The sequence below is a fragment of the Oncorhynchus kisutch genome, linkage group LG9 (genome assembly GCF_002021735.2).
Source record: "Oncorhynchus kisutch isolate 150728-3 linkage group LG9, Okis_V2, whole genome shotgun sequence".
Lineage (NCBI taxonomy): Eukaryota > Metazoa > Chordata > Actinopteri > Salmoniformes > Salmonidae > Oncorhynchus > Oncorhynchus kisutch.
In genome coordinates this window covers 44,330,460-44,347,959 of record NC_034182.2, presented here as the reverse complement: position 1 = coordinate 44,347,959, position 17,500 = coordinate 44,330,460, and the positions used below count along the sequence as shown (strand labels likewise).

Sequence of the window (17,500 nt, the reverse complement as noted above, 5' to 3'; positions counted from 1 at the left end):
CAGGGGCAGGCAGTGTAGGTCAGGGGCAGGTAAGGGCAGTGTCAGGGTCAGGGCAGGGTCAGGGCTGGGTCAGGGTCAGGGGCAGGGGCAGTGTCAGGGTCAGGGGCAGTGTCAGGGTCAGGGGCAGGGTCAGGGGCTGGGTCAGGGTCAGGGGCAGGGGCAGTGTCAGGGTCAGGGGCAGTGTCAGTGTCAGGGTCAGGGGCAGAGTGTCAGGGTCAGGGGCAGGGTCAGGGGCTGGGTCAGGGTCAGGGGCAGGGGCAGTGTCAGGGTCAGGGGCAGGGTCAGGGGCAGGGGCAGGGTCAGGGGCTGGGTCAGGGTCAGGGTCAGGGGCAGTGTCAGGGTCAGGGGCAGGGGCAGGGGCAGGGGCAGTGTCAGGGGCAGGGGCAGTGTCAGGGGGCAGTGTCAGGGGCAGGGGCAGTGTCAGGGGCAGTGTCAGGGGCAGTGTCAGGGGCAGGGGCAGTGTCAGGGGCAGGGCCAAGGTCAGGGGCAGGGGCAGTGTCAGGGGCAGGGCCAAGGTCAGGGGCAGGGGCAGGGGCTGGGTCAGGGGCAGGGTCAGGGGCTGGGTCAGGGGCTGGGGCTGGGTCAGGGTCAGGGTCAAGGGCAGGGGCTGGGGCAGGGTCAGGGTCAGGGTCAAGGGCAGGGGCTGGGGCAGGGTCAGGGTCAGGGTCAGGGTCAGGGTCAGGGTCAGGGGCAGGGGCAGGGGCAGGGTCAGGAGGGGGAGAAAAAGAGAGGCTGGAAAAGACAGGAGCTGACAGGACAAAAGCTGGTAGGCTTGACAAACAAGACGAACTGGCAACAGACAAACAGAAAGCACAGGTGCTGTATAAGTAGATGGGCGACACCTGGAGGGGGGTGGAGACAATCACAAAGACAGGTGAACAGATAAGGGCGTGGCAGAGTTATACAAATAATGCTTTGTTGCTGCATTTACCTTCATCATGTGGGAGGAGTCAGAGCTCAGGAATGATAGACGAGTTTCGCTAGTAATTACCAGTCCGAGGGGCGTTCAAGTGGATTTTTCCTAGTTTTATGCTCACATTCAGATTGTTATTTAGTCATATGCTCATGGTCACAGATGTAATTGCAGTGTACAGTGAAGTACTTAAGATCTGAGCTCCAACAGTGCGGGGGGGGGGGGGGGGGGGGGGTGTCCAAAGGGGGAGGGCAGGAATCTGGGCGGGCAGGAAGGGGACAGTGGGAGCAGGTAGCTCACTAGTGGTGTCTATTCAGCAGTCTGATGGTCTGGAGGTAGAAACAGCTCACTAGTGGTGTCTATTCAGCAGTCTGATGGTCTGGGGAGCAGGTAGCTCACTAGTGGTGTCTATTCAGCAGTCTGATGGTCTGGGGGTAGAAACAGCTGACTAGTGGTGTCTATTCAGCAGTCTGATGGTCTGATGGTAGAAACAGCTGACTAGTGGTTGTCTATTCAGCAGTCTGATGGTCTGGGGGTAGAAACAGCTGACTAATGGTGTCTATTCAGCAGCCTGATGGTCTGGGGGTAGAAACAGCTGACTAGTGGTGTCTATTCATCAGCCTGATGGTAGAAACAGCTGACTAGTGGTGTCTATTCAGCAGTCTGATGGTCTGGGGGTAGAAACAGCTGACTAGTGGTGTCTATTCAGCAGTCTGATGGTCTGGAGGTAGAAACAGCTGACTAGTGGTGTCTATTCAGCAGCCTGATGGTAGAAACAGCTGACTAGTGGTGTCTATTCAGCAGCCTGATGGTAAGGGGGTAGAAACAGCTGACTAGTGGTGTCTATTCAGCAGTCTGATGGTCTGGGGGTAGAAACAGCTGACTAGTGGTGTCTATTCAGCAGCCTGATGGTCTGGGGGTAGAAACAGCTGACTAGTGGTGTCTATTCAGCAGCCTGATGGTCTGGAGGTAGAAAACAGCTGACTAGTGGTGTCTATTCAGCAGCCTGATGGTCTGGGGGGTAGAAACAGCTGACTACTGGTGTCTATTCAGCAGTCTGATGGTAGAAACAGCTGACTAGTGGTGTCTATTCAGCAGCCTGATGGTCTGGGGGTAGAAGCTACTGACCAGTCTTCCAGTTATCACCCTGATGCTCCTGTACTGCCCACGTCTGAGTGATGGAAGCGGGGAGAGAACATTCCGTGGCTCAGGTGGCTGGGGTCCCCGATTATCTTCTTGGCCTTCCTGCGGACACCTGGTGTTGCAGGTTTCCTGCAGGGCATGCAGTGTGCACCCAGTGGTGCGTTCGCTGAGCGTCCACAAGGATGGTGGCGTGCCCAGTCTGGTTCCTTCTGAATTCCATAATCCGCTCAATTGTTTTTCTTAATTCTTACGAATTGGCTGTTCTTAGGCACGATGACTAACGGCTGTTCTTAGGCACCATGACTAACGGCTGTTCTTAGGCACCACGGCTAACGGCTGTTCTTAGGCATCATGACTAACGGCTGTTCTTAGGCACCATGGCTAACGGCTGTTCTTAGGCACCACGGCTAATGGCTGTTCTTAGGCACCATGGCTAACGGCTGTTTTTAGGCACCACGGCTAACGGCTGTTCTTAGGCACCATGGCTAACGGCTTGTTCTTAGGCACCACGGCTAATGGCTGTTCTTAGGCACCATGGCTAACTGCTGTTATTAGGCACCATGGCTAACGGCTGTTATTAGGCACCATGGCTAATGGCTGTTCTTAGGCACCATGGCTAATGGCTGTTCTTAGGCACCATGGCTAACGGCTGTTATTAGGCACCATGGCTAACGGCTGTTATTAGGCACCATGGCTAATGGCTGTTCTTAGGCACCATGGCTAACGGCCGTTCTCAGGCACCACGGGAAGCAGAGAGACCATGGGTACAGCCCTTAGCCGTGGTATATTGGCCAAATCCCACAAATACAAACTTATGTAAATGTAGTATTTATGTTTTTTTTTATGTCTAATAACCAGGTTTTCACTGTGTTATTATGGGGTGTTGTGTGTAGATTGGTGAGGACAATTTTGGGGGGAATTCATTGTCGAATAAAACGGTAAGTAACAAAATGTGGAAAAAGTCAAGGGGTCTGAACACTTTCCCAAAGGCGCTGTAAATATTAAGGGGATGTGAGACCAGGGAGACGTACCTGTCCAGAGTTGGTTATTAGGAAATGGAACCGTACTAATTAGCAAATTTAATGAAACAAACAACACATTTATCGGTCATTGTTTGTTGCCAATACAATTACTGCCTACCTTTTTGCACCCCCCCCCCCCCCCCATATAATTTATGCCTACCTTTTTGCACCCCCCCCCCCCCCATATAATTTATGCCTTACCTTTGATGAGCTTCTTCTGTTGGCACTCCAATACATAACATCATAAATGGTCCTTTTGTTCGATTAATTCCGTCCATATATTTCCAAAATGTCCATTTATTTGGCGCATTTGATCCAGAAAAGCACCAGTTCCAACTCGCGCAACATGACTACAAAATATCTAATAAGTTACCTGTAACCTTTGTCCAAACATTTCAAACAACTAATACAACTTTAGGTATTTTGTAACGTAAATAATCTATCAAATTTAAGACGGGATAAACTGGGTTCAGTAGCGGATAAAAACAAAGTGGAGCTTTCAGGTCGGTGCCCCAATCACAACAGTACACTGGACTCCACCCTCGTTCTGAACAGCCCTACTTCTTCATTACACAAAGGAAAAACATCCACCAAATTCTAAAGACTGTTGACATCTATTGGAAGCGATAGGAACTGCAAGTAAGTGCCTTAGAAATCTAGATCCCCATAAAAACCTCATTGAAAAGAGAGTGACCACAAAATAAAATTTTCCTGGATGGTTTGTCCTTGGGGTTTTGCCTGCCAAATAAGTTATGTTATACTCACAGACATCATTCAAACATGTATATCCTAGCTTCTGGGCCTGAGTGGCAGGCAGTTTACTTTGGGCACGCTTTTCATCCAGATGAGAAGTTTAAGAGGAAGTTTAAGAGGATGTCGTTAAGAGGCTGTCATTAAGATGATGTCATTAAGGGGATGTCACTAAGATGATGTCACCAAGATGATGTCATTACACACGCTTAACTCAGCTCGGAATCTTCCCCATTGTCCTTTCCAGCATGGTTCCGTCATGGTTCCAGCAACTGTAGTGACCAGGCCAGACCAGTAGAGCTTGGCATGGTCTGGTCCTATAATGACAATGTAACCAGGCCAGACCAGTAGAGCTTGGCATGGTCTGATCCTATAGTGACGCGTAACCAGGCCAGACCAGTGGAGCTTGGTATGGTTTGATCCTATAGTGACAACGTAACCAGGCCAGACCAGTACAGCTTGTGTGAATCAGGCAAGGGAGTCTTTAGGAGTGTTGATACTGATCTGTGATTAAACCATCCCACCAGGTGTATTAGGAGTGTCACTACTGATCTGTGATTAAACCATCCCACCAGGTGTATTATGATGGTCACAAAACAGTGTCCAGGCAAGAAGAATAGGAACAACGGAGTTTAAATTTATCCGAAAAGATTGTCAAACTAAGTGTGTTTTCACAAGGTGTTTATTCGTTTGTTGGGTTTGAATAGTGTGAGGATACAACACCATATTTGGTAGAATCACAACATGAGGTTCACAATCAATTATACTGTATCTCTTAAAGGGGCAGTAGCCTAAATTGGTTGTACAAAGTTCAATTACAGCATCATTTAATCTGCAGTTATTATTCTACTATTGATTATTTTACCAATAATATTTACATGTTAATAGTATCGTCTGATTACAATTATTATGTCTCATTTTTAAAATAAATCCAATCTATTAGCTTCCAAAATGTAAGTAGGTATATCTAGCTGTGTGATAACACGTTCTGAGGGAATGGCTTGTCCTGCTCTTTGGAAAAACCCAGAGTGCTTTGAGTGAATGTTGGAAAAAGATCTTGGTTCCTTTCTAAACATAACAATGTGAATTGCAAAGAGGACTCAGGACCACAAATTATTCAAGTGAACTGGCAAAAGAGTTGAGTTCAAAGGCAAGGGCAGTGTGAATTTAAAGATAACTGAGTAATTTACCTTTTTTAACTCCAGAGTTTAAAGAGGAGTGAGGTCAGTTCTTTATAGAGGAGAGACCAGTTCTTTATAGAGGAGAGACCAGTTCTTTATAGAGGAGAGACCAGTTCTTTATAGAGGAGAGACCAGTTCTTTATAGAGGAGAGACCAGTTCTTTATAGAGGAGAGACCAGTTCTTTATAGAGGAGAGACCAGTTCTTTATAGAGGAGAGACCAGTTCTTTATAGAGGAGAGACCAGTTCTTTATAGAGGAGAGACCAGTTCTTTATAGAGGAGAGGTCAGTTCTTTATAGAGGAGAGGTCAGTTCTTTATAGAGGAGAGACCAGTTCTTTATAGAGGAGAGACCAGTACTTTATAGAGGAGAGACCAGTTCTTTATAGAGGAGAGACCAGTTCTTTATAGCGGAGAGACCAGTTCTTTATAGAGGAGAGACCAGTTCTTTATAGAGGAGAGACCAGTTCTTTATAGAGGAGAGGTCAGTTCTTTATAGAGGAGAGGTCAGTTCTTTATAGAGGAGAGGTCAGTTCTTTATAGAGGAGAGACCAGTTCTTTATAGAGGAGAGACCAGTTCTTTATAGAGGCTAACCCCCTAAGACTGCTTAACCCCCTAATACAGCTAACCCCCCTAAGACTGCTTAACCCCCTAAGACTGCTATTCCCCCTAAGACTGCTAACCCCCCTAAGACTGCTAAACCCCTAAGACTGCTAAACCCCCCTAAGACTGCTAAACCCCTAAGACTGCTAACCCCCTAAGACTGCTAAACCCCTTAAGACTGCTAACCCCCTTAAGACTGCTACGCCCCCCTTAAGACTGCTACACCCCCTAAGACTACTAAACACCCCTAACTCACTGAGGAATGGAACACACTTGTCTGTCTGTCTGTCTGTCTGTCTGTCTGTCTGTCTGTCTGTCTGTCTGTCTGTCTGTCTGTCTGTCTGTCTGTCTGTCTGTCTGTCTGTCTGTCTGTCTGTCTGTCTGTCTGTCTGTCTGTCTGTCTGTGCGTTGCATGGGTAAAGTCTCTGTTACATCACAGTAATATAGTATGTTGCTGTTATGTTTGAAGAATCTCTGAACCCAGCAGCTTCACAACTAACGTCTGATGTGTCATCTTCATGTCTGTGTGATTCCCATTGGCTGATTGCTTATTCTCTCCAGGATGCTGTATCTTCCGATTGGTTGGCAAATGTGTCACAAGTCTGACTGGTTGTTGAGGTTGCTTCCAGACTCGCTGATTGGCTGTGTGACTGACAGGTCAGTGAGATGTAGGGGGTGGAGGGAGAAGACGAAGAAGAGGAAGAGGTCAAACGAAAATGTCAGCTTTGATCTGCAACACTTCAGACAGACCTGGTCTCTTCTTTAGGGCCTGTAGGAGAGACAATAATATACAGTTGAAGTCAGAAGTTTACATACACTTAGGTTGGAGTCATTAAAGCTAGTTTTTCAACCACTCCATACATTTCTTGTTAACAAGCTATAGTTTTGTCAAGTCAATTAGGACATCTACTTTGTGCATGACACAAGTAATTTTTACAACAATTGTTTACAGACAGATTATTTCACTTACAATTCACTGTATCACAATTCCAGTGGGTCAGAAGTTTACATACACTAAATTGACTGTGCCTTTAAACAGCTTGGAAAATTCCAGAAAATATCATAGCCAAGATAAAGCATAGCAGTGTGAGCAGACAACAAAGAGTTACACATGGAGTAAACAATTAACAAGTCAATAACACAGTAGAAAACAAAGGGGGAGTCTATATACAATGTGTGCAAAAGGCATGAGGAGGTAGGCAAATAATTACAATTTTGCAGATTAACACTGGAGTGATGAATGATCAGATGGTCATGTACAGGTGGAGATATTGGTGTGCAAAAGAGCAGAAAAGTTAATAAATAAAAACAGTATGGGGATGAGGTAGGTGAAAAAGGGTGGGCTATTTACCAATAGACTATGTACAGCTGCAGCGATCGGTTAGCTGCTCAGATAGCTGATGTTTGAAGTTGGTGAGGGAGATAAAAGTCTCCAACTTCAGCGATTTTTGCAATTCGTTCCAGTCACAGGCAGCAGAGTACTGGAACGAAAGGCGGCCAAATGAGGTGTTGGCTTTAGGGATGATCAGTGAGATACACCTGCTGGAGCGCGTGCTACGGATGGGTGTTGCCATCGTGACCAGTGAGCTGAGATAAGGCGGAGCTTTACCTAGCATGGACTTGTAGATGACCTGGAGCCAGTGGGTCTGGCGACGAATATGTAGCGAGGGCCAGCCGACTAGAGCATACAAGTCGCAGTGGTGGGTGGTATAAGGTGCTTTAGTGACAAAACGGATGGCACTGTGATAAACTGCATCCAGTTTGCTGAGTAGAGTGTTGGAAGCCATTTTGTAGATGACATCGCCGAAGTCGAGGATTGGTAGGATAGTCAGTTTTACTAGGGTAAGCTTGGCGGCGTGAGTGAAGGAGGCTTTGTTGCGGAATAGAAAGCCGACTCTTGATTTGATTTTCGATTGGAGATGTTTGATATGAGTCTGGAAGGAGAGTTTGCAGTCTAGCCAGACACCTAGGTACTTATAGACGTCCACATATTCTAGGTCGGAACCATCCAGGGTGGTGATGCTAGTCGGGCATGCGGGTGCAGGCAGCGACCGGTTGAAAAGCATGCATTTGGTTTTACTAGCGTTTAAGAGCAGTTGGAGGCCACGGAAGGAGTGTTGTATGGCATTGAAGCTTGTTTGGAGGTTAGATAGCACAGTGTCCAAAGACGGGCCGAAGGTATATAGAATGGTGTCGTCTGCGTAGAGGTGGATCAGGGAATCGCCCGCAGCAAGAGCAACATCATTGATATACACAGAGAAAAGAGTCGGCCCGAGAATTGAACCCTGTGGCACCCCCATAGAGACTGCCAGAGGACCAGACAGCATGCCCTCCGATTTGACGCACTGAACTCTGTCTGCAAAGTAATTGGTGAACCAGGCAAGGCAGTCATCCGAAAAACCGAGGCTCCTGAGTCTGCCGATAAGAATATGGTGATTGACAGAGTCGAAAGCCTTGGCAAGGTCGATGAAGACGGCTGCACAGTACTGTCTTTTATCGATGGCGGTTATGATATCGTTGAGTACCTTGAGTGTGGCTGAGGTGCACCCATGACCGGCTCGGAAACCAGATTGCACAGCGGAGAAGGTACGGTGGGATTCGAGATGGTCAGTGACCTGTTTGTTGACTTGGCTTTCGAAGACCTTAGATAGGCAGGGCAGGATGGATATAGGTCTGTAACAGTTTGGGTCCAGGGTGTCTCCCCCTTTGAAGAGGGGGATGACTGCGGCAGCTTTCCAATCCTTGGGGATCTCAGACGATATGAAAGAGAGGTTGAACAGGCTGGTAATAGGGGTTGCGACAATGGTGGCAGATAGTTTCAGAAATAGAGGGTCCAGATTGTCAAGCCCAGCTGATTTGTACGGGTCCAGGTTTTGCAGCTCTTTCAGAACATCTGCTATCTGGATTTGGTTAAAGGAGAACCTGGAGAGGCTTGGGCGAGGAGCTGCGGGGGGGGGCGGAGCTGTTGGCCGAGGTTGAAGTAGCCAGGCGGAAGGCATGGCCAGCCGTTGAGAAATGCTTATTGAAGTTTTCGATAATCATGGATTTATCAGTGGTGACCGTGTTACCTAGCCTCAGTGCAGTGGGCAGCTGGGAGGAGGTGCTCTTGTTCTCCATGGACTTCACGGTGTCCCAGAACTTTTTGGAGTTGGAGCTACAGGATGCAAACTTCTGCCTGAAGAAGCTGGCCTTAGCTTTCCTGACTGACTGCGTGTATTGGTTCCGGACTTCCCTGAACAGTTGCATATCACGGGGACTATTCGATGCTATTGCAGTCCGCCACAGGATGTTTTTGTGCTGGTCGAGGGCAGTCAGGTCTGGGGTGAACCAAGGGCTGTATCTGTTCTTAGTTCTGCATTTTTTGAACGGAGCATGCTTATCTAAAATGGTGAGGAAGTTACTTTTAAAGAATGACCAGGCATCCTCAACTGACGGGATGAGGTCAATGTCCTTCCAGGATACCCGGGCCAGGTCGATTAGAAAGGCCTGCTCACAGAAGTGTTTTAGGGAGCGTTTGACAGTGATGAGGGGTGGTCGTTTGACTGCGGCTCCGTAGCAGATACAGGCAATGAGGCAGTGATCGCTGAGATCCTGGTTGAAGACAGCGGAGGTGTATTTGGAGGGCCAGTTGGTCAGGATGACGTCTATGAGGGTGCCCTTGTTTACAGAGTTAGGGTTGTACCTGGTGGGTTCCTTGATGATTTGTGTGAGATTGAGGGCATCTAGCTTAGATTGTAGGACTGGCGGGGTGTTAAGCATAAGCAAAAGATGCTGGAGGAAACAGGTACAAAAGTATCTATATCCACAGTAAAACAAGTCCTATATCGATATAACCTGAAAGGCCGCTCAGCAAGGAAGAAGCCACTGCTCCAAAACCTCCATAAAAAAGCCAGTCTACGGTTTGCAACTGCACATGGGGACAAAGATTGTACTTTTTGGAGAAATGTCCTCCGGTCTGATGAAACAAAAATAGAACTGTTTGGCCATAATGACCATCGTTATGTTTGGAGGAAAAAGGGGGAGGCTTGCAAGCCGAAAAACACCATCCCAACCGTGAAGCACAGGGGTGGCAGCATCATGTTGTGGGGGTGCTTTGCTGCAGGAGGGACTGGTGCACTTCACAAAATAGATGGCATCATGAGGACGGAAAATGATGTGGATATATTGAAGCAATCTCAAGACATCAGTCAGAAAGTTAAAGCTTGGTCGCAAATGGGTCTTCCAAATGGACAATGACCCCAAGCATACTTCCAAAGTTCTGGCAAAATGGCTTGAGGACAACAAAGTCAAGGTATTGGAGTGGCCATCACAAAGCCCTGACCTCATTCCTATAGAATCATGTGCGAGCAAGGAGGCCTACGAACCTGACTCAGTTAGACCAGCTCTGTCAGGAGGAATGGGCCAAAATTCACCCAACCTATTGTGGGAAGCTTGTGGAAGCCTACCTGCAACGTTTGACCCAAGTTAAGCAATTGAAAGACAATGCTACCAAATACTAATTGAGTGTATGTAAACTTCTGACCCACTGGGAATGTGATGAAAGAAATGAAAGCTGAAATAAATCATTATCTCTACTATTATTCTGGCATTTCACATTCTTAAATTAACATGGTTATCCTAACTGACCTAAAACAGGGAATTTTTACTAGGATTAAATGTCAGGAATTGTGAACAACTGATTTTAATTGTATTTGGCTAAGGTGTATGTAAACTTCTGACTTCAACTGTATATATAGTATAGACTGTTGTATAGACTGTTGTGACTTCAACTGTATATACAGTATAGACTGTTGTGAATTCAACTGTATATACAGTATAGAGTGTTGTGACTTCAACTGTATATACAGTATAGACTGTTGTGACTTCAACTGGCATCATTTGATGCTACTGGAGTTGACCTCTAGTGCTCTGTTCGTAGGTAGTGCATTTCAGGGAAAAGGCTGCGTAAACAGAGAAAGGTTCATTTACCTGTAACTTGTTGACCATCTCATTGTACTGTCTCTTAGCTTCAGGACTGTCTGGCTCTTCAAAGTGGTCAGCTATCCCAATCTGCACTATGATGGACCTGAGGTTACAACATACACCTAGAACATGGAGAGGATGGGGTAGAGGTCACTACTGAGAAGGAAAAGATGGTATTTGGGGTTTTAGTATCCTACATACAGTGCCTTGCGAAAGTATTCGGCCCCCTTGAACTTTGCGACCTTTTGCCACATTTCAGGCTTCAAACATAAAGATATAAAACTGTATTTTTTTGTGATGAATCAACAACAAGTGGGACACAATCATGAAGTGGAACGACATTTATTGGATATTTCAAACTTTTTTAACAAATCAAAAACTGAAAAATTGGGCGTGCAAAATTATTCAGCCCCTTTACTTTCAGTGCAGCAAACTCTCTCCAGAAGTTCAGTGAGGATCTCTGAATGATCCAATGTTGACCTAAATGACTAATGATGATAAATACAATCCACCTGTGTGTAATCAAGTCTCTGTATAAATGCACCTGCACTGTGATAGTCTCAGAGGTCCGTTAAAAGCGCAGAGAGCATCATGAAGAACAAGGAACACACCAGGCAGGTCCGAGATACTGTTGTGAAGAAGTTTAAAGCCGGATTTGGATACAAAAAGATTTCCCAAGCTTTAAACATCCCAAGGAGCACTGTGCAAACGATAATATTGAAATGGAAGGAGTATCAGACCACTGCAAATCTACCAAGACCTGGCCGTCCCTCTAAACTTTCAGCTCATACAAGGAGAAGACTGATCAGAGATGCAGCCAAGAGGCCCATGATCACTCTGGATGAACTGCAGAGATCTACAGCTGAGGTGGGAGACTCTGTCCATAGGACAACAATCAGTCGTATATTGCACAAATCTGGCCTTTATAGAAGAGTGGCAAGAAGAAAGCCATTTCTTAAAGATATCCATAAAAAGTGTTGTTTAAAGTTTGCCACAAGCCACCTGGGAGACACACCAAACATGTGGAAGAAGGTGCTCTGGTCAGATGAAACCAAAATTGAACTTTTTGGCAACAATGCAAAACGTTATGTTTGGCGTAAAAGCAACACAGCGCATCACCCTGAACACTCCATCCCCACTGTCAAACATGGTGGTGGCAGCATCATGGTTTGGGCCTGCTTTTCTTCAGCAGGGACAGGGAAGATGGTTAAAGCCAAATACAGGACCATTCTGGAAGAAAACCTGATGGAGTCTGCAAAAGACCTGAGACTGGGACAGAGATTTGTCTTCCAACAAGACAATGATCCAAAACATAAAGCAAAATCTACAATGGAATGGTTCAAAAATAAACATATCCAGGTGTTAGAATGGCCAAGTCAAAGTCCAGACCTGAATCCAATCGAGAATCTGTGGAAAGAACTGAAAACTGCTGTTCACAAATGCTCTCCATCCAACCTCACTGAGCTCGAGCTGTTTTGCAAGGAGGAATGGGAAAAAATTTCAGTCTCTCGATGTGCAAAACTGATAGAGACATACCCCAAGCGACTTACAGCTGTAATCGCAGCAAAAGGTGGCGCTACAAAGTATTAACTTAAGGGGGCTGAATAATTTTGCACGTCCAATTTTTCAGTTTTTGATTTGTTAAAAAAGTTTGAAATATCCAATGAATGTCGTTCCACTTCATGATTGTGTCCCACTTGTTGTTGATTCTTCACAAAAAAATACAGTTTTATATCTTTATGTTTGAAGCCTGAAATGTGGCAAAAGGTCGCAAAGTTCAAGGGGGCCGAATACTTTCGCAAGGCACTGTAGGTCTATCAGGTGTAAAGATCAGGGGTCAGGGGTCAGTAACTCACTGTTAAAATGCAGTAGTGCTACAGGTGTAACTGGAGTAGAGGTCAGGGGTCAGAGGTCAGCAACTCACTGTTAAAGTGCAGCAGTACTTCAGGTGTAACAGGAGTAGAGGTCAGGGGTTAGAGGTCAGAGGTCAGTAACTCACTGTTAAAGTGCAGTAGTGCTTCAGGTGTAAAAGGAGTAGAGGTAAGTAGTAGAGGTCAGGGGTCAGAGGTCAGCAACTCACTGTTAAAGTGCAGCAGTACTTCAGGTGTAACTGGAGTAGAGGTCAGGGGTTAGAGGTCAGAGGTCAGTAACTCACTGTTAAAGTGCAGTAGTGCTTCAGGTGTAACAGGAGTAGAGGTGAGTAGTAGAGTCTCTAGATTCTGTAGTCCTTCTTTACACAGCTCTGCTGCCCCCTCCTGGACCAACTCAGTAACACGCTCCAACTCCAACACCTGGAGACCCACACACCTACGAACTACAGGGAGAGAGAAAATTAGACTTGACAGAGACACAGAAACACAAAACAACTAACCCTAACCCACACAGCTACGAACTACAGGGAGAGAGATACTTACAACACAACTCTGATAGACAGAGACCCAACACAACTCTGACAGAGACTCAACACAACTCTGATAGAGACTCAACACAACTCTGATAGACAGAGACTCAACACAACTCTGACAGAGACTCAACACAACTCCGATAGACAGAGACTCAACACAACTCTGATAGACAGAGACTCAACAAAACTCTGATAGAGACCCAACACAACTCTGATAGACAGAGACTCAACACAACTCTGATAGACAGAGACTCAACACAACTCTGATAGACAGAGACTCAACACAACTCTGATAGACAGAGACCCAACGCAACTCTGATAGAGACTCAACACAACTCTGATAGACAGAGACTCAACACAACTCTGACAGACAGAGACTCAACACAACTCTGACAGAGACTCAACACAACTCTGACAGAGACCCAACAAAACTCTGATAGAGACCCAACACAACTCTGATAGACAGAGACTCAACACAACTCTGATAGACAGAGACTCAACACAACTCTGATAGACAGAGACTCAACACAACTCTGATAGACAGAGACCCAACGCAACTCTGATAGAGACTCAACACAACTCTGATAGACAGAGACTCAACACAACTCTGACAGACAGAGACTCAACACAACTCTGACAGAGACTCAACACAACTCTGACAGAGACCCAACACAACTCTGATAGACAGAGACTCAACACAACTCTGATAGACAGAGACTCAACACAACTCTGATAGACAGAGACTCAACACAACTCTGATAGAGACTCAACACAACTCTGATAGACAGAGACTCAACACAACTCTGATAGAGACTCAACACAACTCTGATAGACAGAGACTCAACACAACTCTGACAGAGACTCAACACAACTCTGACAGAGACCCAACACAACTCTGATAGACAGAGACTCAACACAACTCTGACAGAGACTCAACACAACTCTGATAGACAGAGACTCAATACAACTCTGATAGACAGAGACTCAACACAACTCTGACAGAGACTCAACACAACTCTGATAGACAGAGACTCAACACAACTCTGACAGAGACACAACACAACTCTGATAGACAGAGACTCAACACAACTCTGATAGACTCAACACAACTCTGATAGACAGAGACTCAACACAACTCTGACAGAGACACAACACAACTCTGATAGACAGAGACTCAACACAACTCTGACAGAGACTCAACACAACTCTGATAGACAGAGACTCAACACAACTCTGACAGAGACACAACACAACTCTGATAGACAGAGACACAACACAACTCTGATAGACAGAGACCCAACACAACTCTGATAGACAGAGACTCAACACAACTCTGACAGAGACCCAACACAACTCTGATAGACAGAGACTCAACACAACTCTGACAGAGACCCAACACAACTCTGATAGACAGAGACTCAACACAACTCTGACAGAGACTCAACACAACTCTGACAGAGACTCAACACAACTCTGACAGAGACTCAACACAACTCTGATAGACAGAGACTCAACACAACTCTGACAGAGACCCAACACAACTCTGACAGAGACCCAACACAACTCTGATAGAGACTCAACACAACTCTGATAGAGACTCAACACAACTCTAATAGACAGAGACTCAACACAACTCTGATAGACAGAGACCCAACACAACTCTGACAGACAGAGACCCAACACAACTAACCCTAACCCACACAGCTACGAACTACAGCGAGAGAGATACTTACAACACAACTCTGATAGACAGAGACCCAACACAACTCTGACAGAGACTCAACACAACTCTGATAGAGACTCAACACAACTCTGATAGACAGAGACCCAACACAACTCTGATAGAGACTCAACACAACTCTGATAGACAGAGACTCAACACAACTCTGATAGAGACCCAACACAACTCTGATAGACAGAGACTCAACACAACTCTGATAGACAGAGACTCAACACAACTCTGATAGACAGAGACTCAACACAACTCTGATAGAGACTCAACACAACTCTGATAGACAGAGACCCAACACAACTCTGATAGACAGAGACTCAACACAACTCTGATAGACAGAGACTCAACACAACTCTGACAGACAGAGACTCAACACAACTCTGACAGAGACTCAACACAACTCTGACAGAGACCCAACACAACTCTGATAGACAGAGACTCAACACAACTCTGATAGAGACTCAACACAACTCTGATAGACAGAGACTCAACACAACTCTGATAGAGAGAGACTCAACACAACTCTGATAGAGACTCAACACAACTCTGATAGACAGAGACTCAACACAACTCTGACAGAGACTCAACACAACTCTGACAGAGACTCAACACAACTCTGACAGAGACCCAACACATCTCTGATAGACAGAGACTCAACACAACTCTGACAGAGACTCAACACAACTCTGACAGAGACCCAACACAACTCTGATAGACAGAGACTCAACACAACTCTGACAGAGACTCAACACAACTCTGATAGACAGAGACTCAATACAACTCTGACAGACAGAGACTCAACACAACTCTAATAGACAGAGACTCAACACAACTCTGACAGAGACACAACACAACTCTGATAGACAGAGACTCAACACAACTCTGATAGACAGAGACTCAACACAACTCTGATAGACAGAGACCCAACACAACTCTGATAGACAGAGACCCAACACAACTCTGATAGACAGAGACTCAACACAACTCTGATAGACAGAGACACAACACAACTCTTTGATTTCAAACACCTGTCACTCATCCAGACAGACCAATCAACCTCTGGTATAGACTGTGACTTTCACTCACCCAGTAAGGACAATCCCTGAATGCTACAGCCAGCCCCGCCCACACTGAGCACTCGGAGGTGTGGCCAACAGCGGCCAATCGTCTGCAGGCATCGGTTACTGAAGCGGGTAGGCTGCTGACTGCGGAAGGAAATGAACAGGCCGGTAAACACAACAACAATGACAACAACACAACAACAACTAAACTACTGCTACTAATACAACTACTACAATACTACAAATGCACTGCTATAATTATACTAACACTACTATATCTACTACTACTACTACTATTACTACAATACTACAAATGCACTGCTATAATTATACTAACACTACTATATCTACTACTACTACTACTATTACTACAATACTACAAATGCACTGCTATAATTATACTAACACTACTATATCTACTACTACTAATACTACTACTATTACTACAATACTACAAATACACTGCTACAACTATACTAACACTACTATATCTACTACTATAACTATACTAACACAACTTCTGCTACTACTAATACCACAACTTCTACAACTACTACTACTACTACTACTACTACTATACTGCTACAATAATATTATATTATATTATATTATTACTACTACTACTAGTACTACTACTACCATTACTACTACTATAATTATTTTAATATTATTACTACTACTAATACTACTACTACTATTACTGCTGCTACTACTACTACTACTATTCCTGCTGCTACTACTACTACTATTACTGCTGCTACTATAGTACAACTATACTTCTACTACTACCATTACTACTACTAATACTACTACAACAACTACCACTACAACTATACTACTACCATTACTACTACTACTACTGCTACTACTACTACTACTACTACTACTATACTGCTACAACTATTTTAATATTACTACTACTACTACTACTACTACAACTACAACTATACTACTACCATTGCTACTACTACTACTACTATAATACAAATATACTGATACAACTATACTACTACTATACTATTTATACTACTACCACTACTAAAACGAATAATATTACTAGTACTTCTGTACTATGATACGATTAACATTACTGCTATACCACACACTATGTATACTATACTACGACTATGACTACTATACGACTACTACTCCTACTATACTGTACAACACTATGCATGCTACTTATAATAAACTACTTATAATACCACTAATATTACTACTATTGCCACGATACTACTACCATTACTAATACTGCTACCAGTATGCAGCTAATATTACTATACTACTACTACAACTATTTTATCACTACAGCTATGGGTACGGCTACAACTATACTACTCCTACTACTGCTACTACAACTGACTACTACTACTGGTACTATACGATTACTACTTCTACTACTATGTTTATTTCTACTACAACAACTAATAATACTACTAGCAATACTACTAGCTACTACTACTACATCTACTACTACACTACTATTACTACTACTACTACTACTAATACCACAGTTACTACTACAACACTACTACTACTACTGCTACACTACTACTACTAACTACACTACTACTACTAATATACTACTACTACTACTACTACTACTATATGACTACTGCTGCTACTGCTACTACTACAACTACTACTATACGACTACTACTGCTACTACTCCTACTAATACTACAACTACTACTACTACTACTACTACTAATATACTACCATTATACTAC

At 44.7% G+C, this 17,500-nt stretch overlaps 1 protein-coding gene across 1 annotated transcript in view; it reads right to left on the bottom strand.

Moving 5' to 3' along the window:
- Positions 1-4,492: 4,492 nt before the first annotated feature.
- LOC116375321 (F-box only protein 41) overlaps positions 4,493-17,500 on the bottom strand; it is a 52,629-nt gene continuing 39,621 nt past the window's right edge. Inside the window, exons 9-12 of the mRNA XM_031832680.1 lie at positions 15,796-15,914; positions 12,729-12,887; positions 10,580-10,695; positions 4,493-6,380 (exon numbers count right to left, since the gene is read on the bottom strand). Of these exons, the coding sequence (XP_031688540.1) occupies positions 6,318-6,380; positions 10,580-10,695; positions 12,729-12,887; positions 15,796-15,914 (457 nt within the window). The 3' untranslated portion in view covers positions 4,493-6,317. The remainder of the gene's footprint in view (positions 6,381-10,579; positions 10,696-12,728; positions 12,888-15,795; positions 15,915-17,500) is intronic.